The 25,347-nt window shown below is 43.0% G+C and overlaps 1 protein-coding gene across 4 annotated transcripts in view; it reads left to right on the top strand.

The window, feature by feature from the left end:
• Nucleotides 1-25,347, top strand: part of EGFLAM (EGF like, fibronectin type III and laminin G domains) — a 189,109-nt gene that overhangs the window by 117,873 nt on the left and 45,889 nt on the right. For all 4 annotated transcript variants that reach the window (XM_005694776.3, XM_018065631.1, XM_018065632.1 and 1 more), the window contains 6 exons: nt 13,798-13,913; nt 14,513-14,831; nt 15,488-15,588; nt 17,016-17,116; nt 19,313-19,457; nt 23,155-23,344. In XM_005694776.3, coding sequence (XP_005694833.1) covers nt 13,798-13,913; nt 14,513-14,831; nt 15,488-15,588; nt 17,016-17,116; nt 19,313-19,457; nt 23,155-23,344 — 972 coding nt within the window. The remainder of the gene's footprint in view (nt 1-13,797; nt 13,914-14,512; nt 14,832-15,487; nt 15,589-17,015; nt 17,117-19,312; nt 19,458-23,154; nt 23,345-25,347) is intronic.

Raw genomic sequence — 25,347 nt, 5'->3', positions numbered from 1 at the left:
TTGTTTTTCTTTGCTTTGGAAGTAGAATTGACTCACAACACTGTGTTTCTTCCTGATGTGATACCCAACATAGTGATTTCTCTACATTTCAAAATGAACACCAGTTATGATATGTCCCTGTAGAAAGATGTTACATGACTTAGAGGGTCGTATGTGAAATAAGTAAGACAGGGGAAGACAGATACTATATGATTTCATTTACATGTGGACTCTACAAAGCAGAAACAAGTGAACAAGCGTCACAAAGCAGAAGCAGAGATGCAGACAGAGAGAACACACAGGCGACTGTCAGAGGGCAGGGGGCGGGTGGGGAGGAGAGAAGTGAGAGAAGTGAAGAAGAGGCACAAACTTCTATTTGCAGAACAAATGAGTCACAGGTGTGAAATGGACAGCAAACGTATTTTTAAATCACTTCTATTTCGCCTATGTACAAAGTTGTTTGAGAATATTTATACACACACACACACACTCACACATATTAATGAAAGAGAAATACTATGATCAGAAACCAAACAGGTGACACAATTGTTATGAGATGAGATAGTTAAGTCCTGGATGTCACTACACTCTGAATTTCCTATTAGCAAAGATGAGAAAGAAACCAAGTTCTGAGAGAACTCTCCATGTGTGACCAAAGGATGCAAACCAATATTCCAGTGAAAATAGTGGTTTTTTTCTGGATACAATTGCAAGAAGAAATTACCAAAGGAATCATTATATAAGGAATATTGAGCAATTGTAATGAATACTGACTATAATAGGAAAAGGAGTGTGGCACCCTGCTTATTTAACTTCTATGCAGAGTACATCATGAGAAATGCTGGGCTGGAAGAAGCACAAGCTGGAATCAAGATTGCCGGGAGAAATATCAATAACCTCAGATATGCAGATGACACCACCCTTATGGCAGAAAGCAAAGAAGAACGAAAGAGCCTCTTGATGAAAGTGAAAGAGGAGAGTGAAAAAGTTGGCTTAAAACTCAACATTCAGAAAACGAAGATCATGGCATCCAATCCCATCACTTCATGGCAAATAGATGGGGAAACAGTGGAAACAGTGGTAGACTTTATTTCTCTGGGCTCCAAAATCACTGCAGATGGTGATTGCAGCCATGAAATTAAAAGATACTAACTCCTTGAAAGGAAAGTTATGACCAACCTAGACAGCATATTAAAAATCAGAGACATTACTTTGTCAACAAAGGTCTGTCTAGTCAAGGCTATGGTTTTTCCAGTAATCATGTATGGATGTGAGAGTTGAACTATAAAGAAAGCTCAGCACCGAAGAATTGATGCTTTTGAACTGCAGTGTTGGAGAAGACTCTTGCAAGTCCTTTGGACTGCAAGGAGATCCAACCAGTCCATTCTAAAGGAGATTAGTCCTGGGTGTTCATTGGAAGGACCAGTGCTGAAGCTGAAACTCCAATACTTTGGACACCTGATGTGAAGAGCTGACTCATTTGAAAAGACCCTAATGCTGGGAAAGATTGAGGGCAGGAGGAGAAGGGGACAACAGAGGATGAGATGGTTGGATGGCATCACCGACTCAATGGATATGAGTTTGGGTAAATTCCGGGAGTTGGTGATGGACAGGGAGGCCTGGCGTGCTGTGGTTCATGGGGTCACAAAGAGTGGGACACAACTGAGCAACTGAACTGAACTGACTATAAAAGTGGTTTGAATTGTGGTTTTATAATGAGAAAAAAAATCTTTGCATGACTCATCTCAGTCTCTCTTTTGTGCCTCCTGATTCTAATTGCAAGATTTGAACCAAGCCCTGTCTGATGCTAAGCCAATTGGAGATTGCTACCTGCACCCCACCCCATCTCCCCACCCCAGTCTCTCCCACACAACCCATTTTTCACTCTCTGCTTTTCTAGATCATTCCCATCAGCATGCAAACATGTATTCCATACTCACAGAAAAGACTTCCTGAACCCCGCAGCCCCTCCACCTACTGTCTCATTTCTCTGCTTTCCTTCAGGCTAGAGTTATTGAAAGTGAAAGTGAAGTCGCTCAGTTGTGTCTGATTCTTTGCGACCCTATGGACTGTGGCCTACCAGGCTCCTCTGTCCATAGGATTTTCCAAGCAATAGTACTGGAGTGGATTGCCATTTCCTTGTCCAGGGGATCTTCCCAACCCAGGGATCGAACCCAGGTCTCCCGCATCGTAGACAGACACTTTACCGTCTAAGCCACCAGGGAAGTAGAGTTATTGAAACATCTACATTTACTGTTTCTACTTTTTTCCAGCTTCCCATTAACTCAGCTCACTCCAGCCTGCTTCCAGTCCCACCACTCATGTGAAGAGCACCAAGGACTCCATATTTCCAAGTATAAATTCACCCCACGAACAGAGAACATGCCATTAAACTTGTTAAAATAATGTTTTAATGATAATGACTGTTTTTATACATCTGACTATTAGGACAAATTGCTAGTAGTATTATAGAATAATAAAATCAGATAACTCAAACAATTGATGAAAGTGAAATTGTTAGCCACTCAGTCATATCTGACTCTGTGACCCCACAAACTGTGTAGCCCACCAGGCTCCTCTGTCCATAGGATTTCCCAGGCAAGAATACTGGAGTGGGTTGCCACTTCTTCTCCAAAGGATCTTCCCGACCCAGGGATCAAACCCCAGTCTCCCACGTTGGAGGCAGAGTCTTTGCTCTTTGAGCCACTAGGGAAGCCAATACACTTGATATATATCTTGCAGAAAGAGAAGAGCTCTCACTTTTTAAGCCTTGTTATCCTCCTAATGCTATGGACAATGGTTTTCTGTTATTAATAGTCAGTTGAGAATTATTGCCAAACTCCCAGTGAAAAAGAATGATTAGACACTTAGAACATTGCCACATACCAGATTAAAGCTGGTCTTTCAACAGACATTTTATTTTACATTTATCATGTGCAGAGCACCCTGCAAGAAGATTTAGCTCTAACAGACAACAGTCATTCACTCGCTCTCTTATTTAAATGATACGAGCCTGCTGTATATGTAACCCTGCCAGACACTATTGCTTGCCTATCTAAATTGTGCACTGCCCACTCCACCTCAGGTCCTGAATAGCCCCGCAGAATGTTGTCAGTAAATTAGTATTCATTATTCTCTGGAGTTACAAAAGTTCCACATTTGAAATTTTCAGCACACCATGATGAAATATGGCCTGAGGTTATCCTGCTGGGTTTGTAGCCACCTCTTGCATCACGCTTTGCCTGTGTGTCTCCGCCATCCGCAGGTAGTAGAGAAGCAGGTACCTAACACCTTGGTTTCTGGCCATCTGCTTAGCTTTCTACGGCCCCATTATCTTTAGAAAGGGGGACTCCAGGGCTGAAGGATACAGTGGGTTGTGCTTGGTTGACTGGTTTATGTTCTTCAAAAGACAACTCTCCACAGGGGTTATGCAATTGGCGCCTCCTCTGTGTGTGCGGGCATAAGGATAATGGAGTCGGGGAAGCTTTGAGATGAGGGCTCTCGAGGTCATCTGATGCCTGGCATGCCATTCTTGGGCTGTAGTCAAATAAGAGTTTCATGAAGCATGATGAATGGGAAAGAACAAACATATGCGCCTATGGCTGGTTCTTTAGAGCCGCTGTCTCCCAACCACCCCGCCCCTACCACCATAGAATTGTACCCAGAGATTACTTCATTCAGGTGGAAAGAAAAGAACCAGAAGGATTGTTTGTGGAACAGGGAGGAGTCAAGGAAACCATTCAGCATTCTTGCAGACCCTCCGAGTCCCTGGGTCACCAAGGCTGAAGTTGGGGTTTTGAGGATGCTCAGTGATTCACTCTTCCTCTCCTGGTCCATTTTCCGAACCAGTTGAGAAATAAGAAATAAACTCAGAAGATACAGAATGGAATATCTTCCATAATTATGATAAAGGCTGGATCAGAGGACATTGTTTACTCTTAAGGCACAAGCTCCCTGTTGTCCAGTCCAGCCTATGGAACCCACCTGAGGGAAAGTTCGGGCTTGCAGAGAGGTCAGTTTTAATGTCTTCCCAGGTCACTGCTTTCCACTTGTCGAGGCGGAGAGGGAAGGTGCAGGGAGGACCCATTTGCCCCCAGTTCCTCCCCGCCTCCCAGGTCCTTTGATAGATGAGCTTCACTCTGTTTGGAAATATGGACCAAATGCTTCTACTCAGCATCTGTCTCTGCCTCTGTAGGGAGGGGAAAGGTTGGCCATGCATCCAGCAGTATTTCAGGAAACTTCTCATGACTGCAGCTTCAGGAGTGGAGAAAGTGTTCCTTTCTCATCCTTCACAAGAGTGGTTAAGTAAAGGGTCCCAAATACAACCTGGTTCTTATGAATGAAGATGAACTCTGATAAATGATAGCTCACATCATCTAGGAGGCTTATAATGTTGAACAAAGTTACAATCCCCAAGGTGTGTAACTTCTGTGCTGAACCAACTCCTTTTTTCTTTTTTATCCACATAAGTGAAATTCCCTGGTGGTTTCTTTTTCAAACTTCTCTTGGAGTAACAGATGCCTGTAATATGTCTAAATCAACAGGGTAAACTTTAGGGTCACAGAAAGTTAGTGCCAGCAGGTCATCAAATCCAATCCCATTCCTTATTTTATTAGAAACCATGAGACCCAAGGAGATTAAATGACTCATTCAAGGTCACACAGTCACTTATGTCTCTTTCCCAATTATTGGTTTCCATGACTAGGGTATTTCCAACTATATCATGTTGATACATCAGAAAAAAATGGTATAACCTCTATAAAAACAAGCACATAGGTTTTTAAAAAATAAGTCATCCCTTAATATAGAAATTTGTCTTTTGTTTATCAATTTTCCTCATGGCAATAACCCTTGAACTTGTTTTGTATTCAGTCAATGGTGTGACTATTCTCGTTCTAAATAAATGGCTCTTTTTTTTTTTTTTTTTTAATGTTCTCTTTTCCTAATTAACAAAGTGCCAAGCGGAGAGAGATAAGTTATGCACTTTAATTACAATAACCCCAGGCTATGGGGAGAATGCTTATCACTGGCTTGGACTGAATGTTCTGTGCTCGCTTAGAAACAGCACTGGCAAAATCTTTAGAGAAGCAGTGGATTTGAGATCTGAGGAGATGGGGCCATTAGAAAACAAGAGTGGGGTCTTCATTCGAGCTGTCTTCATGCTGTAACTGTGTCTCGTCCTCGCTCCGCTCATTTCCTTCCTATTAAAATGGGGAGTGGTGATGATTGTGAGAGACAAGAAGAGATGCTGCAGCAAGCACTGGAGCGCAGTATCAAGAGTCCAGAACCATAGGTCAGCTCTGCCACTGATGAGCTGCCTCTCTGGGCAAGTCACATGGCCTCTCTGAGCCTCAGCTTACTCCTCTGTGAAACTGACTTGTGCTCGCCAATCTCCAAGGTCTTTCTACTCAAGTTGTCTTTGACTCTAAAACTTTGTAATTCCACATTCTCGTCCCACTCTTATCTCTCATCCTTTGTCTCCCCACACAGAGCAGTAACCTCTGGCTTCAAAGAGATATGTTACATACAGTGTCAAACAGAAGCAAAGATTATAGAGACTAAGGAATCTTACTCGTTGAACACGACATGTCTTATTTTCCTTGTCAAAATGAGCAGAGAATGGAGTCATTTGTGTTCTCATTACGGTACCATCTCATAGCGGTGGCAATGGTCCTTTCCTTCAATGTAGAGTTTCTTTCCTAGGATGAGTGAAGGGGCAGGACGAGGACTCAGTTACCTTCCCTGGCTCCACTATATTCATCTGGCTGAAGTGCCTTATATGCTTGGTGTCGAGACATTTGTATGCTAGAGTATTCTGGGTGTCGAATTCAGGGTCATACGGCCTGCTTCTGGTATTGAATTTTCCGCTCATGAGATGCATGACCTTGTATTAAGTTCACATCTCTCCTGTGGCCTGAGTTTCCACATTTATGAAATGAGAATTTTGGACCCAATGGTCTTCCAACTCTAAACATCTAGTTCTGGGCTGGGGAAGGAGACAGGAATGGTGACAGTCTGGGGAGAATGTTTTTGGATTTGGGGGCAGCATCTCACCACACAAGGATTTGTCCCCAATATTCCGCTACTAAAACAGACGTGACCAGGTGGGCTAGGACAGGGCAGAGACAGACTGCCACTGTCGCGCCGTGCTGCGCTGCAAGTGTCTCCATGCCTGGTGGACGTCTTAGCTGTTGGCGAATGTGTGAAGCATGAGTTAAATGGAGGATAGGGAGGCATCTCAAGAAATCTAAAATATAGTCCTGCCCTCAGGGCGTTCACATTTGAGTTGAGAAACAGAAGGATTCCAGAAAGTGTAAATACCATTTTAAATATCCATTGAGTTCATTAAACTATGGATGCTTATTCTGAGCTCAGGATTAGAGACATATCCGTGTGTGAACAGCCCCACTGAGGAGAAGATGGAAGAATTGTTCTATAGGACTTGGCAGCTCCATCTTTTCTGGAGTCACCATTTTTTCCCCAAGAATAGTCTGACGTTCTCTTTTTAAAATATTGCTTGATTTTGGTCTTTGGATGATACACATTCAGCTCTGTCTCTACAGAGTGCAGGCAACTGGAAGGGTAGGTAAACTACATATTATGATACAGGAGAGGGGAAATTAGGTGATGTGGAGAAGAGCATTAACCAAAATCTCAGGGTAAGAAAACAAGTTGTGTTCACGAAACAACTAGTAGACCAGTTTGGCCATTGAGACTTTGGAAGAGGGGAAAAAAAGAGTCAAACTACAATTTGGAGTCAGATCATAAGTGGCATGTGAGTGAAATTTGCTCAGTCCTTTCCGACTCTTTGCAACCCCATGGACTGTATAGTCCATGGAATTCTCCAGGCCAGAATACTGGAGTGGGGAGCCTTTTTCTTCTCCAGGGGATCTTCCCAACCCAGGGATCGAACCCAGGTCTCCCACATGGCAGGCAAATTCTTTACCAGATGAACCACAGCAAAGCCCAAGAACGCTGGAGTGGGTAGCCTATCCCTTCTCCAGTGGATCTTTCCGAGCCAGGAATCGAACCAGGGTCTCCTGCATTGCAGGCAGATTCTTTACCAACTGAGCTATCAGGGAAGCCCCATAAGTAGCATAATGTAATCAAAAAGAGACTAAGGATAAAGTTGCTTACTGTCTGTGTGCCTTTGAGCAAGTTATTTAATCTTTCTCAGTTGATATCTCTACATGGCAAAATGTTAGTAATAATACCAATTTATCAAGATTTGGCAAGGATAATAGAAAGAATATATGCACAGCTCCTGGCACAATAAAAATGATAAATAAATGTTAATTTTATAAATCCCAGCCTCCTCCACAGTGGTGTCTTCTCTTACAGGCAATGGGAAAACAGTGACCAGACAAACCTGGCTTTCGGTTAGGCCAGACCTAACTGAGAAAGTATTTTTGTGTGTGTGAAAAAGACAGTCTTTTGATCTTAGTCAAACCACTTAACTTCCCTGAATTTAATTTACTTATCTGCAAAATGAAATCTACCAGACTTACACTGCAGGAGAATTGTAAAGTTTAGGAATGTATGGTGTGAAGCACCCGACAGTCCCTGTCTCTATGAGAGAGGCAGTAGGTTTCCATAAACAATGGTGACGGGATAAGGGAGGAAAAAGAGGAGCTGTGATCTTTGTTGTTCAATGTCTCAATGCAGCGCACCAGGCTTCCCTGTCCTTCACCATCTCCCTGAGATTGCTCAAACTCATGTCCATTGAGCTGGTGATGCCATTCCAACTATCTCATCCTCTGTTGGCCCCTTCTCCTCCTGCCTTCAGTCTTTCCCAGCTTCAGGGTCTTTTCTAATGAGTCGGCTCTTGGCATCTTTGGCCAAAGTATTGGAGGTTCAGCTTCAGCTTCAGTCCTTCCAATGAATATTCAGGGTTGATTTCCTTTAGGATTGACTGGTTTGATCTTCTTGCTGTCCAAGGGACTCTTAAGAGTCTTCTCCAACATCACAGTTCAAAAGCATCAATTCTTCAGCGCTCAGCCTTCTTTATGGTCCAACACTCACATCCAGACATGACTACTGGAAAAACCACAGCTTTGACTATATAGACCTTTGCCGGCAAAGTTCTCTGCTTTTTAATATGTTGTCTAGGTTTGGAATAGTTTTTCTTCCAAGAAGCAAATGTCTTTTAATTTCATGGCTGCAGTCACCATCTGCAGTGATTTTGGAGCCCCCCAAAATAAAGTCTGTCACTGTTTCCATTGCTTCCCCATCTGTTTGCCATGAAGTGATGGAACGGGATGCCATGATTTTAGTTTTTTGAATGTTGAGGTTTAAGCCAGCATTTTCACTCTTCTCTTTCACCTTCATCAATAGGCTCTTCAGTTCCTCTTCACTTTCTCCAATAAGGGTGGTGCCTTCTGTTTATCTAAGGTTATTGATATTTCTCCTGGAAATCTTGATTCCAGCTTGTGCTTCATCCAGCCTGGCATTTCGCATGATGTACTCTGCATATAAGTTAAATGAGCAGGGTGACAATATGCAGCCTTGACATACTCCTTCCCCAATTTTGAACCAGTCCTTTGTTCCGTATCCAGTTCTAACTGTTGCTTCTTTACAAAAGCATACAGGTTTCTCAGGAGGCAGGTAAGGTGGTCTGGTATTCCCATCTCTTTCAGAATTTTCCACAGTTGTTGTGTTCCACATAGTCCAAGGCTTTAACTTAGTGAAGGAGAAGTAGATGTTTTCCTGGAATTCTCTTGCCCTCTCTATGATCCAGTGGATGTCGGCAATTTGATCTCTGGTTCTTCTGCCTTTTCTAAATCCAGCTTGAACACCTGGAAGTTCTTGGTTCACATACTATTGAAGCCTAGCTTGGAAAATTTTGAGCATGACCTTGCTAGCATGTGAAATGCGTGCAATTGTGTGATAGTTTGAACATTCTTCAGCATTGCCTTTCTTTGGGGTTGGAATGAAAACACCTTTTCCAGTCCTGTGGCCACTGCTGAGTTTTTCATATTTGCTGGCATATTGAATGCAGTCCTTTAACAGATCAAATAGCTCAGCTGGAATTCCATCACCTCTGCTAGCTTTGTTCATAATGATGCTTCCTAAGGCCCACTTGACTTCACACTCCAGGATGTCTGGCTCTAGATGAGTGATCACACCATCGTGGTTATCTGGGTCATGAAGACCTTCTTTTGTATAGTTCTTCTGTGTATTCTTGCCATCTCTTCTTAATATCTTCTGCTTCTGTTAGGTCCATAGTATTTCTGTCCTTTATTGTGCCCATCTTTGATGAAATGTTTCCTTGATATCTCTAATTTTCTTGAAGAGATCTCTGGTCTTTCCTATTCTATTGTTTTCCTCAGTTTCTTTGCATTGTTCACTTTATTTAGTCTCCAAGTCGTGTCTGACTCTTTTGCAACTCCGTGGGCTGTAGCTCTCCAGGCTCCTCTGTCCGTGGGATTTCCAGGCAAGAATACTGGAGTGAGTTGCCATTTCCTTCTCCAGGATTGTTTACTTAGGAAGGCTTTCTTATCTCTCCTTGTTATTCTTTGGAACTCTGCATTCAGGTGGGTATATCTTTCCTTTTCACCTTTGCCTTCCACTTCTCTTCTTTTCTCAGCTATTTGTAAGGTGTCTTCAAACAACCATTTTGCCTTTTTGCATTTCTTTTTCTTGACGATGGTTTTGATCTCCTTCTGTACAAGGTTACAAACCTCTATCCATAGTTCTTCAGACTCTCTGTTTATCAGATCTAATCTCTTGAATCTATTTGTCATTTACACTGTATAATCATAAGGAATTTGATTTAGGTCATACCTGAATGGCCTAGTGGTTTTCGCTACTTTCTTCAATCTAAAGTCTGAATTTTGCTACCAAGAGTTCATGATCTGAGTCATAGTCAACTCCTAGTCTTGTTTTGGTTGACTGTATAGAACTTCTTCATCTTCGGCTGCAAAGTATAGAATCAATCTGATTTTGTGATCATTGAGATTCTTTAATTCTTAACCAAAGAGCCTGGACATCTATTTTGTAGGCAGTGGGAGTCTGAAAATGTTTTTCCGGATAGAGCATTATAAGATGAAATGCAGAGAGTCTCGACATCCATGAGAACAGTAACTATGTAACAGTGACTAGACTGTGCAGGGGCAAGAGTGAGCATCCAGGAGGCACAGAGACCCACCTACTGAAGATAAATCCTTCTCTCTCCATGCATGTGCTATAGTAATTCTTTTATTACCATTTGAATTCTTTCTAATGAAATTCAACAATTCTGAAAATATAAAAGAGACAAAGATAAAATCGAGAGTGATGAGGGTGAGATGAAAGAGACAGGGGGAGAGACAGAAAGATACAAAGATGCAGAGAGACAGGAGAAGGGGGAGCTGTCCCCCCCGGGGGCTTCCTGGATGTTTGTATGTAGACATCTGGCACACAGCTGTGCTGGGCTGGATGCAGGTGGCTTGAAAGAATTTGCATCTAGGTATAAATCTGGCACCAACAGACTTGAATTTTCAGCTGACATGTGGGCTGCTTTAAACAAAACTAGGAAATTGGTGTGGAGGTGGTGAGAAAAGCTCTACCAAGACATGCCTCATACCTGAGAAGAGGACCTTCCCTGCCGTCTGTGGATCACCTGCTGACCACATGCTCCTCTCCCTAAGACAGGAGAAGATGTCTGGTCAGCAGTGTGCCCACTGAGCAGGCTTCCCACACTCCCTTTCTGTCATTTCCTTCAGCTTCGTAGTCAATCTGCTTGCTATTTTTCTTAGAGGAGGGTGAGTTTGCTTTTATGAGAAAAATGTTTGGCTTAGTTTATTCTGAAAGCAGATTTGTCTTTACATTCAATTTATGTTTTTAATGTCATTTTCTTTCTTTTTACTAATCATTCAATAACTAATGAGCACCAGTGACCTACAAAAGTGAGTTTCTGTTGCCAGAGTTGTTACAGCCATAAAGTTCAGTACCTGGTTTGTCTGAATTAGGGAAGGCAGCTGGTACCTGTGCTTACCCTAAGCCACCAGGAGCCCCATGGGGGCGCTAGGGAGCAGCACTTTGAAAGACTCTCAGACCGTGAGGGTAGGGCTTCCTGTGTTTTAGCCTAAGTCAGGACTTTTAAGATCAGTAGATTTTCCTGGATGACAGCTGAATAAAACTGTTAATCTGACCATCCCCCAAGGAACAATAAGCTGTGTTGTCCCCTACAAGTTTTTCTCAACCCACCTTTCAGTTTTGAAAGATCTTCCTGTCCTATGGATGGAAATGGTTGACACCCAAGATGTCACATGGGACCCCTTTTTTTTCCTGGATGTGTTTGCTGTAGAATAATGTCTCTTTCTTATTTTAAAGAACTTTTAATGAAATATCTCATGCTGCTGCTGCTAAGTTGCTTCAGTTGTGTCCGACTCTGTGCGACCCCATAGACGGCAGCCCACTTGGCTCTGCCATCCCTGGGATTCTCCAGGCAAGAACACTGGAGTGGGTTGCCATTTCCTTCTACAATACATGAAAGTGAAAAGTGAAAGTGAAGTCACTCAGTCATGTCCGACTCTTAGTGACCCCATGGTCTGCAGCCTACCAGGCTCCTCTGTCCATGGGATTTTCCAGGCAAGAGTACTGGAGTGGGGTGCCATTTTCTTTTCCAGAAATATCTCATACATCAAAAGTATATTTATACACATATTAGTTTATGCTTTTGTATAATATATAAATGCTCATGGGTATCCAGCACCTACCTTAAGAAATAGAATATTTTAGAGTACTTTCAAAGACCCTGAATGTCAACCTCATTCATAATCCTCTTCTAACCTTTCCCAGGTATTTTTGATCATTGCCTTGTTTTTCTTTTCTTTTTTAAAAAATATTTATCTGGCTGCATCAAGTCTTAGTTGCAGCACCCAGGATCTTCAGGGCATCATGTGGGATCTTTTTCATTATGGTTCACAGGCTCAGTAGTTGTGGCACATGGGCCTAGTTGCTCCACCGCATGTTGGGTCTTAGTTCCTTGACCAGGGATTGAACCCACATCCCCTGTATTGCAAGGTGGATTCTTAACCACTGGACCACTAGGGAAGCCCCCTGCTTTACTTTTCTTAAGAGTTTAAATTACATACACAATAGGTCTTCCATACTGATCTGTGGTTGGCTGAAACCATGGATGCAGAACCTGCAGATACCGAGGGCCAGCTGTGCTCTGGCATTTTATATAAAGAACTTGAGCGTCTGCAGATATTGGTATCTGAGTGGGTCCTGTACCCTAACTCAAAACATACATGTATGTTTGTGTTAGTTGCTCAATCATGTCCAACTCTTTGCAGTCCCATGGACTATAGCCCGCCAGGCTCCTCTGTCCATGGAATTCTCTAGGGAAGAATACTGGAGTGGGTTGCCATTCCTTTCTCCAGGAGATCTTCCCAACCTGAGGATCACACATGGGTCTCCGGAATTGCAGGCAGATTCTTTATCGTCTGAGCCACAAGGGAAGTCTGCGTGTGTGTATGTATCCTTAAATAATATATAGTTTTTCTTGCTGCTGATTTTTATATAAGTGGCATCAAACTGGTATGTTCCTTGGCAACTGGCATTTTTTTTTGCATAAAATCATGTGAGATTAAACCATGTTGACTCATTAAATGTCTCAACTAAATGTTCATCCAATGCCTCAACTAATGCCTCAATTAAATGTTCATTCATCTTCCCTGTTACATAGTATTCCACTCCATAGATATTTTAATTCACTTATCCATTCTCTGTTGATAGATATTTGGGGTGTTACTGTTATTATAAATAGCAAATTTGGCAGGTTCTTTTGTACCATTATAAATTATGATGTTGCAAATGTGTTATGCTCCTGTCTCCTGGTACACATGGGAAAGATTTTCTCCCATATTTTGTAAGTGGGAGTGAGATTGCTGGGTCAAAAGGTATGAACATTTTCTCCTTCATTAAGTGTTTCCATGTGTTTTGCAAAGAGGATGTACCAGTTTACACATCTGACATCAGAGTATGAGTCTCCATTGATTCCGTCCTTGGCAATACATTTTATAATTTTAATTTTTAATTATGAACATATGATAGCACATTTACAAGAGACTTGAAAAATTCAGAACAAGGTTACATATAATTCCACTATATGTTACAATTACTTTTTTAAGTAGATAAATTAAGGTTTTTAGTTGGAGTTTCAATATCAAAGTCTCAAAAGTTAGTAGAATGTGTGTACATTCTATTATTACTTCTCTGTAATAGAAGATTCTTCTCTTCTATTACAGAGAAGTAGGATGATATAGTAGACCTGAAAAGCACTGTGAACCAATTCAACAATTGAGATTTATACAATTTTCACACAATGGTAGGATACAAATGCTGTTCAAATCCATAGACTGTAAACCAGGAGACACTGGAACATATCCAGGGACATAAAACATGGTGCGAAAATTTCATGGTCTAAAGGTAGCAATACATTTTTTCCAGGCCCTGCTGTGCGGCATGTAGGATCTTGGTTTCCCAACCAGGGGGTGAACCCATGCCCCTGCATTGGGCGTGTGGCGTCTTAACCACTGGACCACCAAGGAGCTCCCCTTGGCAATATTTTTTATTATCTGACTTTTGTCTTTGCCAGTCTTGTTGGTATAAAATGGCAGCTCTTTCTGCTTTTTATGGGCATTTCCTTACTTATGAGATTAAATGTTTTCCATATTTTTTTGCTCAATATTGCTTCCTCTTCTGTGTTGAATTCCTTGTGTATTTCTGATGTATCTCCATCCATTCAGTACAGCTGTGTATGGGCTATGTTAGGATAGAAAAGGGAGCAAAGGCAGGTGCTGACTGCAGGCTGCTGCTTTCTCTACGAAGGTCCCGAGGAATCTGGAAGTGGGCGCTATGGACCCCATTATGCAACCGACACAGAGACTGGCGAGGATGATGACACATTTGAAGATGACTTAGATTTGGATATTTCCTTTGAGGAGGTAATAGGAAGTCCTGCTTTATAAGCCTGGGTGTTTTTGTTTCCTTGCTGAACAAAGCGGTTTAGTCAATGGACCACGAGCATCTTAATTAAGAGTTACTTAAATTGGCTCATTTGCTTCTAAAACGTATTTATTTCCTCTGACTGTTAGTCTCCAGGTGATTGTAAATGAATAGTAACTAGATACCAACTATGCCGATGTTCTAAAGTCAGCCTCTGCTTGTTGACTTCACCATTTGGCAAAAGCATATTTAGATTCCAAGCAAGTGAAATTTTATAAATTCAGTATTGATAAGGAAATGAACAATTCCTTGAAAAAGTAATGTGCCTTAATGATGTTGTAATAAAGATAAATCATGTAATTATATCAGTTTTAGCACTGATTTTCTGAGTAATACAGGGGAAGGTACTTAAAAGTCTTGAGCCTGAAGTTCTTTATCCATAAACTGGAGTCAGTACTATTTGCCGTCTCTACCTCCCAAGGTTTTGGGAAATATCAAAATAACTGTAGTTTCATGTATTAAACATCAACCATAAATAAGGCAGTCTAATTACTTGCTCCATGTTAATCCTGAACTTCTTTTCCTTCTCTGTCTTTAGGTTAAACCACTTCCTGCTATCAAAGAAGGGAATAAGAAATTTTTTGTGGAATCCAAGATGGCGCCTCGACTGAACCCAATGACTGTTTCTAGGCTTGTCCCCCCAACCCCAGCATCTCTCCCCACAGCTGCAGTGGCTCTGCAGCCCACTCCAGTGGACAGGAAGGGAAAGAATGGTGTGGCTATGATGCCAAGGCTTTTTGACATGTCTTGTGATGAAACTCTTTGCTCTGCTGACAGCTTTTGTGTCAATGACTACACCTGGGGGGGCTCTCGATGCCACTGCAACCTGGGCAAAGGTGGTGAGAGCTGCTCAGAAGGTAGGTGCCTGGGGGAGTGGGTGGGCAACATGGGGTGGGCTAACCCTACAGGAAGCCAGAGAGCAGTATTGCAGTCCACACAAGGTTCCTTCTTGTCCTTTTCCTAAGATAAGCCCTTTCTTCCATGTTTTAGTTATTAAACTAGCTAGTTAGCAATACAGGGCAAATGTGAGTTTTCCATTGCTCCTAGTTGGATAGCAGCCCTATTCCTGTATGTGCCAAACATGTACTCCTTTTAGAGCAATGCATAAATCATCCCAATGGCACCTTGGGAGTGGGTTTACTTTTGTGACACCTCTTCTACAAAAAATATAGCAGAAATCTGTGCGTGAAGGTTAAGAAGGATACTAGTTGAGCCAACATATATTACACAGTTGTGCAATGTGAAAGTAGGTGTCAGTAGCCTTTAAGCCACTGATTTCTTTTTAGAGTGGCAAGTACCAATCTCCAAAGATCTGATTTCTCCCTAAGAACTTCAGAAGCTCAATGCCCCCAGGAATGAGAATCCTAGGGGTAAAGAGTAGAGAAGTGAAGATGGTAAGCTAGGCTTAGTAGACAATTGGAATTTTTACTTAGTGACATCCAAGCAATGGCATTGTGTATTGATGTTATGCATTTGAAGAAGTGAGCAAACAGCATTCTTTTTCTTTTTTCAGATATTGTTATACAGTATCCTCAGTTCTTTGGTCATTCCTATGTAACCTTTGAACCTTTGAAGAACTCTTACCAGGCATTTCAAATTACTCTTGAATTTAGGGTAAGAAGGATTAATCCTTTCATGAGTGCCTATTGGACACCTTAACACAGCAATGTGCTGCATCAAAGGGAGAAGGAGAAGGGGAGAGGAAGCAGAGGGTGAACCCATTCACAGGGCAGCGAGAATGATGGGCACATTTGCACACCCGAGGGTGGCACCAAAGGGAGAGTGGGTTGTGTATGTTACCGAACTATGGAAATGGCTGGTCTGAAAGTTCCCGAGGAGAATGTTTGGGTTCCAGCCATACTGCACATGTTGACCTAAAAGATGAGAATTACGTTTCATTCAGCAGATTTGCTGAGGACTTACAGGGCTTTCCTGGCAACTCAAATGGCAAAGAATCTGCCTGCAATGCAGGAGACCAGGGTTCAGTCCCTGGGTTGGGAAGACCACCTGGAGAAGGAAATGGCAACCCACTCTATGCCTAGAGAATTTCATGGACAGAAGAGCCTGTTGGGCCACAGTCCAATGAGATCCCAGAGAGTTGAGCCCAACTGAGTAACTAACACTTTCACACTTTAAGCCTAATAGCTCTGAGAGACTATTCCCTGGGCATAATGTCCTCAAGTCCATCAAATAAAACATAATTCTCATCTCTTAGGTTGTGCATTTGTTTTTTCAGTTGACTTTCATAATCGTGACCAGGCCAGGATTTCAGAAGGCATAAATGCATTCTTCATCCCCAAATCCCTTTTACTGGAAGCCCAAACAATCTTCCTTATTATGACTGCACCTGCACAGATGGAAAACCAGCTATATGCAACCCTGGCAGGCGGTGACAGCCTAATAGATGCTCTTCACTATGAATCAGCTGCAGTGCCTTCAGCTTATAGGCATTCTTTTGGGTATCTCAGATGACAGGACTGGGTTTGGAGATACGAAAACAAGTCCCCTTTAAGGTCAGAGTGCTGAGAATCCACAAGACGACTTGTCCCAGTCTAGGGCAGGCAGCATGGGTGAAAACCAAACTAGTCCATGCGCTGCTTGTGTTGTCTTGTTCTCCTAATGCAAGGAAAGATGCAAATGTGCTTGGGAAGTAAAAAAAAAAGAAGGAAAAACTGGAATGCTCTTTGGTGAGAATAGGATTTGACGAGGATGAGAGCAGCCCCCGTGGGACCACGGCCTCTGTGCACATGGTTCCCTGAGGCTCTGCTGGTGGGTCCAGGAAGAGTAAAGAGTGGGTCAGATATGGGGCTGCCTTCCTCTCACGTCACTGCCAAATTCCTCATACACTGTTTGTATTGCTGCCCCTTGTTTATTGAAAATGAACTAGAACTGTGTACCTGGGAATTAATTGGAGTCTGCATGCTTGTAAATAGGACCTCTGTGGAGATGCTCGAGTTTCGTGTCCATGAGTGTTAGTGGGTGGCCCTCTGTGGAAGCGGAGATGCTCATTATTCGTGTGGCTTTTGTTTGTGTAATAACAGGCAGAGGCAGAGGACGGCTTACTTCTCTACTGCGGGGAGAATGAGCATGGCAGGGGGGATTTCATGTCCCTGGCTGTCATCCGGCGCTCTCTCCAGTTCAGGTAATTCTTGGCAGAAACCCCTGGAATGTTTAACACTACCCTACAATATGTTTTCCTTTCTGTACTGTGAACAAAACCTATGCTTGATTTATAGTGTAAATAAAGGAACTGTGTATTATGGAGCCTGGACCAGTCTACTAAATACTGGGGTGTCAAGAGAGCAGGGTAACCTCTGAAATTTGAGTCTGGAACCTTGTGATCATTCATTCACTCAACAGCAGATGTTTTCTTGAGCCCCCACAGTGTACCTGGCCCTGCGGTAGTGCCTGGGGGTGCAGCAATGAGCCAAAGCCCATCAAGTTCCTTCTTTCCCGGAGCTCTGGTGGATGCGATGGGAAGAAGCCTGGGACCTTCTCCTTGTCCCCTGCAGTAGATTCAGCTGACAGCCACAGAGCCCAGAGAGGAGCCCACAGCCTCCTGGAGGTTCCTAGAGAGTCAGACCATATCCTCATCTTCCCTCCAGACTGTGATGGACTGTTTGACTTACCTCCTCTGCCCCGATCATTTGTGTCCCAGTGCATCTTGGAAGCCACCCACCTTTGGTTTCTGTGTGGTTTTCTGGAGGCAGAGTTCTGTAGATGTGCGAGGGTTTTAATCATCCTCACAGAGGCGTACATGGGACTATTTGATGAGGTCAGCCAAGTGCTTCTCCATGGCTTACTGGTCAAGAGTCCCCATGACATTCCCTGGTGACCTGACCTTCAACAAGTGACTTAACCTCTCCAACTCTGTGTTACCTCCCAAGGTTACTGTGAGGATTAAATGCATTAATACATAAGAGTACTTAGAGCAGTGCCTGAACCATAGCAAGCACTCAGTAAGCACCAACCATTATTGTTTTTGGATTATTTCAGCACCAAAATTACTTTTGGTTAAGAGAGATAAGACTGTCTGCAAAGCATTCCACACGGGGTAGAAAATGCCCCTGCCCCCTGCATCCTTTGCTAAATGCATTGCTTGATGGGAGATTGAGTTCGGCTAGTAGGATCCAGGGCAGTGGTCCCTAACCTCGTGGGCTCTGACGCTTGGAGGATCTGAAGGACTGCGCTAGCCCTGCTGGTTATTTGCCAGTAGCAGCTCTCCATCTCTGCAACTCCTACTGTGTGATTCTGAGAGCACCCCCTCTAGGTGAGCCAGTGCTGCAGTGCCTCTCCAAGCCATTCCTGCCTGCTTAGGATCAGGAGACAAAGGGAGGCCTGAAGCCGGCTGCAGTTAGTGCACATCCTGGAAAGGACAGCACTGTGTGTCATGGCCAGGGTCCCCTCTAACAGCCTTGGGACCCGAAGGGGAGGTGCTATGGTGGCTGCTTAGAACTTGGCTGGAAGGGGTCAGAATTCTAGATGTCAGGTGTAGTGACCGGAGGGCGCCCCAGGACATACAGAGGTTGGGGGGAAAAAATAAGAATAATGCAACTGTCTGAGAATGCTCCTTCTCCACCCACACCCGCGCTGAGCCGCAGCTTCCCATGGAAACCACACCTGCATTCAGGCCCAGCTGAACACAGATGGCAGTGCTGCCCAGCTTGCCAAAATAAGTGTGAAGACTCGTTTTGGGGGTTTTTTTCAACATTTTATTAATATCACTGAGGCTGTCATTTGGGAGTTGTGGGAAGTCCCCAGAGAAATCCCCGGACGCAGAGTGACTCAAGCTCTAATTCTCCTCACCTTGAATCCATGTTTAGTATCCAGCCATCTCTGAGAAGGAGAGAGAGGATCTTAGCTGCCCAGGATTCTCTGAGTTACAGAGAAAGTTGGGTTAAAGGAGGCCCCACGTTGAAAGGTCCTACAGGCAGATTCAACACAAGACTGAGGTGGTCCTAGGGAAGAGGCGTCTTTCTAAGGAAGTTTTTCTGTATGCGGATTTAAACAGCCCTTGATACCCATAAGCCTAACTCTGAACAGACTGGCTCTCAATGAAGCTATTACTGCCCTGGAAATGTCCATTGAGTCTGAACACAATAGTGAGCTTCCCTGGTAGCTCAGCTGGTAAAGAATTCGCCTGCAATGTGGGAGACCTGGGTTCAATACCTGGGTTAGGAAGATCCCCTGGAGAAGGGAATGGCTACCCACTCCAGTATTCTGGCCTGGAGAATTCCATGGACTGTGTAGTCAGTCCATGGGGTTGCAAAGAGTTGGACACAACTGAGCGACTTTCATGTTCACTTTGATCTAAGAGTTTTCTTTTCTTCCCCCACAGGTTTAACTGTGGAACTGGGGTCGCCATCATTGTAAGTGAGACCAAAATCAAACTCGGGGGCTGGCACACCGTTACGCTCTACAGAGATGGGTTGAACGGGCTGCTGCAGCTGAACAATGGCACCCCAGTGACAGGCCAGTCCCAGGTGAGTGCGTGCCTCATTCGCACCCTCCCGCCCAGCACTCTGGGATGATCCCACTGCAGAGAGCTGGCAGATGGACTGTTTTGCATGGTATACTCAGGCAACCCAGCTCTGCCAGCTTTTCCATTGAAGGTGGGCTTTCAGGGCTCATGTCCGTCCCACATCTACTGAGGAGGGGGACTGAATATGCCGACATCGTGGCCCTGGGTGCAGGGACATGCAGGAGGCTTGTACCCGAGGACATGTTCTTTTTCTACAAGGACATCAAAGCCAGATGCAGAGAAAGGCTCCTATTGGAAGAATTGAAGCCATTATTAGTGCCAAACACAAAGCTTGCTTTTAAGACAGAGGTGTTGTAATCCTGTGACTTTAGAAAATCATCCCGAAAGGTTCACTTGGTTCAATATGCAGGCATAATCCATTCATCCACCTTTTTTGGGGCCATGATTATAGGAAGTGGTAAAACAATTTAACTGTTGGGCTACTCAGCGAATCACCTAGGTATTCACATATTTGTCATGCTCTGAGCAATTTTAGGACTGTGCTTAGAATAAACAGTTTGGATTAGCAACCTGCCAAGGAACCAAGTCTGTAATTATAATCAGGCAGGTGTTTGTATTCTCTGAGGAAAAAAGTAGCAAGAAAGCCTTTGTGTATATGTGTGTAGCTTTCTCCTTCCTAGGCTCTTCATATTCTTTGCTGACAAGACAAGTTGTATAAAGGGTCATGACTTGCTACTAAAAAAAAAGAATAGAATAAAAAAACCTCATCATTTGGATCCCAGTGATTCCAAAAGAACAAGAATACAAATGTAGTGAATGTGAATCCAAGATCATTAGACAGATATGCATATATTTCTAAGGAAGGGAAAGAGAGGATAAATGCACTGCAGACTCAGTAAATGCCAGAACAATGGGCCTACTATGGTTAAAATTAAATCTGATAGGAATAAAGAAGCTTTGAACTTGGGTTCAAAATACTAACCTGAATACAAGGTGGAGAAGCTGCAAGAGAAGTAACACATGTATAAGCATCATATGGTTTAAAACAAAGAAATTCAATGAAGGCAAATAAATAGGGCCATATGATAACTACATGCTAAAGAAATTATAGGTTACATTAATAAAGGCATAGCATCTAGAAAAATGGAGGTGATAATCCTATTCTATTCTGGTGCCTATGTATATAGTTTGCAGTGCTCTAACAGTTGGGAAGATCCCCTAGAGTAGGAAATGGCAGCCCACTCCAGGATTCTTGCCTGGAAAGTTCCATGGACAGAGTAGCTTGGTGGGCCATAGTCCACGGGGTCACAGTCAGTCAGACATGACAGAGCACACACAACAGCATTTCTAATCCTTAGATAGAATTGCCTTCAGAGTATATGATTATTGAATATAATAATTAAGTACAAAAGGTATATAGTTTTGTGGATACTCAGGGTAACATCTGCCTCTCTATTACCAGGATTTGCTAAGCAAGTTGTATAAGTCAGACTGCAAGTGTAGAGTGTTTAAGAAACTGTCTTGAGAGATAGTGATCTGTTTTAAGTCAGAGTTCCCCCAAAACAGACCTGGGTTGATGAGTCTATGCAAATGATTAACTAAGAAAGGAATCCCATAGGAGACCTGTGATAGAAGGGATTAAAATGAACAAGGGAGGGACAGAAGTCAGTAAGAATGAGACCTAAGGCAAAGTTTACCAGGATCTGACATTAGCCTGACCCTACAGGGGAGCTCTGGAGTGTCAGTTGTACCTCAGAGTAGTGCCAACCCAAAGCAAGGGGGCTGGCCTTTCACGCTTAATCACCCATGAAAACCTGTAAAGAGCTATGCTGAGGGAATGCAAATTCTAGTACCACCAGTTCTTTCCATAGGCAGGCAATACAGGCTTCAGAGACCCAAAGGTAACCCTCATTAGAGGAAGATAAAGGCTAGGCTCAAAGACTATTGTCTGGGATGTTGTGAAGGGAGCCTCAGAGGAGCAATTCACCCCTATGGCGCACTTAATGCTCCAGAAAAAAAGAAAAGGATTTAGCTGTTGCTCCTGCTGTGGTCCTGGATCAGGGAATGGGTCAGAGGGATGGGATGCGGTGAGGATGAGATCCAAAAGAGGTAAATCCTGAAGATCTTGATGAAATAAGCCAACCAGGCACTCAATTCACCTAACAAAAAATGTAAATAATTAACCTTTAAAATCCACTGTAAGTACTTCGAAGCTGCCTAGCTCACATTTAATACACTATTTATAAATGATTCTTACCTAGTCATTAGAAGAGATAAAGCAATGAATAGATGTTTTACTTATTGATAACAAAAGTATGAAGGGTAAAGATTACATTTCAGTGGTTTACATTCTGGAAATTTTATAACTACTGGCAGCATGCCTTTACCCAGCCCTTCTCTATACCCTTTAATCCAAACAAATGAGATATTTGTGCAATAAAAAACAAATAACCAAGAGCACTTTAATTTTGTCCCACTTCATGTTCAACTCTGTATTTTATAACCTCAAAACCTGCAATTCAGATTGTGGTTTAGTCTAAGATTGGAAATGTCCCTACTTAGCTGTAATAAGACATTAAAAAAACGTATCCATGAGCAAATTTCAAAATATTTTGCAACTCAGTCTTGGCAATTTCCCTCTCTCTCACAAATGCCTCTTGCAGGACATAGTATAAAGATGACCGGGATAGTAAAAGGATAAACGTTAGCCCATGTATACACAAAATTAGTATTATCACCTTTTGAGACACAGAATAGTCCTGTGGCCCATCCAAGATACACAGTAAATTGGTGTCAGGACTGGAAAGAGAAAGTTTGTTTTGGATGCCCAGCACGATACACTGCCTGTTGGCTTGCTCTTGGCTTTGACTGACCTTCGTTTCCCTTCGAGGCATTCCAAAGCCATCCCTTCTCAAAACACAGCTCTCTGAGTTTCCAATGCTAACTGTGGGTTTGATTTTCCAGTAGGACAATGACTTAAAGATAAATATGGGTGGAATAAAATCCATAAATTGGATGTATGGATATCCATATACACCCATATATATATGATGAATAGATAAAGAAGATGTGGTAATATATAGCTTCCCTGTTGTTTCTGCTAGTAAAGAATCTGCCTGCAGTGCCAGAGACCTGGGCTCGATCACTGGATTGGGAAGATCCCCTGGAAAAGGGAAAGTCCACCCTGTAGTATTCTGGCCTGGAGAATTCCATGGACTATGTAGTGGTTCCATGTGGTTGTATGGAATACTGCTGCTGCTGCTGCTAAGTCGCTTCAGTCGTGTCTGACTCTGTGCGACCCCATAGATGGCAGCCCACCAGGGTCCTCCGTCCATGGGATTTTCCAGGCAAGAATACTGGAGTGGGTTGTCATTGCCTTCTCCAATGCATGAAAGTAAAAAGTGAAAGTGAAGTTGCTCAGTCGTGTCCGATTCGTAGCAACCCCATGGACTGCAGCCTACGAGGCTCCTCCGTTCATGGGATTTTCCAGGCAAGAGTACTGGAGTGGGTGCCATTGCCTTCTCTGTATGGAATACTACTCAGCCATAAAATGAATGAAGTTCTGTTATCTGCAGCAACACAGATGGACCTAGAGATCATCATACTGGCACTGTATTGCATCTTAATCATGTCCCTCATCTGGTGTGTTCTAGCTTTTGACTTTGTTTAGTGAGTTATGGTTTCCATCTTTCTTAAAGGGCCAGTACAGTAAAATTACCTTCCGGACACCTCTCTATCTTGGTGGCGCTCCCAGTGCTTACTGGTTGGTGAGAGCAACAGGGACAAACCGAGGCTTTCAAGGCTGTGTGCAGGCACTCACTGTTAACGGGAAGAGATTGGACCTGAGGCCCTGGCCGCTGGGGAAAGCGCTCAGCGGGGCCGATGTGGGTAAGTGGTTGAAAGTGGGAGGTATGCTCCTGCACGTTGCTTTTCTGCTTTGGGTCATGGATGGTTAATACAGAGCTTCAGGAGGGAGGTGAGCTGACGAGTGAGGCTGGTGCCCTGCAGACCTGATGACTTTGAATCTGAACACCAGGACGTGGTAAATAAGACCACGGGTGCTCCGAACCCTCGGTTGCGTCCTGCTGCCGTCTTGGCCTCCTTCCTGAAATGCAGTCTGGTCCAATATGACGAGGCAATGACAGTTGAGTCCTCCTACCCTTCTTCATCCAGTCCAGTGGAAAAACGTTCGTGGAAAGATCTTTTGTATACCGTCTGCTTCTAAAAGAAGTCACATTCTGATTTTGACCACTGTGCCAAACACCTTATTGTAGCCCTCTCATTTACTCCTCATTGGAGAAGGAAGTGGCAACCAACTCCAGTGTTATTGCCTGGAGAATCCTAGGGACGGACGGGCCTGGTTGGCTGCCATCTATGGGATCGCACAGAGTCGGACACGGCTGAAGCGACAGCAGCAGCATTTACTCCTCACACTGACTCTAGGAAGCAGAAATTATTACTACGTTTATTTTATACAAGAAGGCACTGGGGCTTGTAAAAGTTGAAGAATTTACCCAAAATAGGGCAGAACTAGGTTTGTGGATTTTTTTTCTATTTTTTTAAAATTAAGACCTGATTGAGTAGTTTAAGGTTCACAGCACAATTGACAGGAAGATGCAGAGATTTCCTATATGCCCTTTGTCCCCACACGTGTATATCCCCTTCTCCCAATATCGGCATCCCCCATCAGAGTGTTTCTGGTGTGCAGCAAGGTGATTTTGTTATATATATATATACAATAATTTGCATTTGTTAATCCCAGACTCCCAATCCATCCCTCTCCCACCCCTCTCCTCCTTGGCAACCACAAGTCTGTGCTGTGTGTCTGTGAATCTGCTTCTGTTTTCTAGATAAGTTCATTGTTTTGTATCTTAGAATCCACATATAAGTGATATCATATGGTATTTGTCTTTCTCGGTCTGACTCACTTCACTTGGTATGATAATCTCTAGGTCCATCCATGTTGCTTCAGATGACCAAACTTCATTCCTTTTATGACTGAGCAGTATTCCACTGTATATATGCATACCGCATCTTCTTTATCTATTCATCTGCCTGTGGACATTTTGGGTTTTTCTATGTCTTAGCTTTTGTAAATGGTGCTGCTATGAACAGAGGAATTCATGTATCTTTTTGGATTATAGTTTTGTCCAGATATATGCCCAAGAGTGGGATTACTCAGTCATATGGTAGCTCTATTTTCAGTTTTTCGAAGAACCTCTATATTGTTTTCCATAGTAACTGCACCAATTCACATCCCCACCAGTAGTGAAGGAGGGTTCCCTTTTCTCCACACTCTCTCCAGTATTACTATTTGTATACACTTTAATGATTGGTCTGTTTTTAATTGGGTTGTTTATTACTGAGTTTTAAGAGTTCTTTATATATTTTGGATACAGTTCTTCATCAGATGCGTTTTTTGCACATATTTTCTTCCAGTCTGGTTTGCCTTCTCAGTCCCTTGACATTGTCTTTCAGAGAGAAGAAGTTTTTAATTTTAATGAAGTTTATCTTATCAATTATTTCTTTCACAGATTGTGCCTTTGGTGTTATATCTAAAAAGTCATCACCTTACCCAAGGACATCTAGGTTTTTACCCATGTTGTCTTCTGTGAGTTTTATAATTTAATGTTTACATTTAGGTCTGTGATCCATTTGAGTTAATTTTTGTGAAGTTTGTAAGGTCTGTGTCTAGATTCATTTTTTGTGTGTGTGATTGCCCAGTTACTCCAGAACCATTTGTTGAAGAACCTAAGATTGCTTTTAAAGCAATGAGGATGTTTATTCCATAACTGAAGGCAGCTGATAGATAATTTTAAGATTGGTTAGTTCAGTGACTGTTTTAGTTGGGCCACTGTAACAAAATACCACAGACTAGGCGATTTAGACAA

The sequence above is a fragment of the Capra hircus genome, chromosome 20 (assembly GCF_001704415.2).
Source record: "Capra hircus breed San Clemente chromosome 20, ASM170441v1, whole genome shotgun sequence".
Classification (NCBI taxonomy): domain Eukaryota; kingdom Metazoa; phylum Chordata; class Mammalia; order Artiodactyla; family Bovidae; genus Capra; species Capra hircus.
This window is presented reverse-complemented; position numbering and strand designations above follow the sequence as displayed.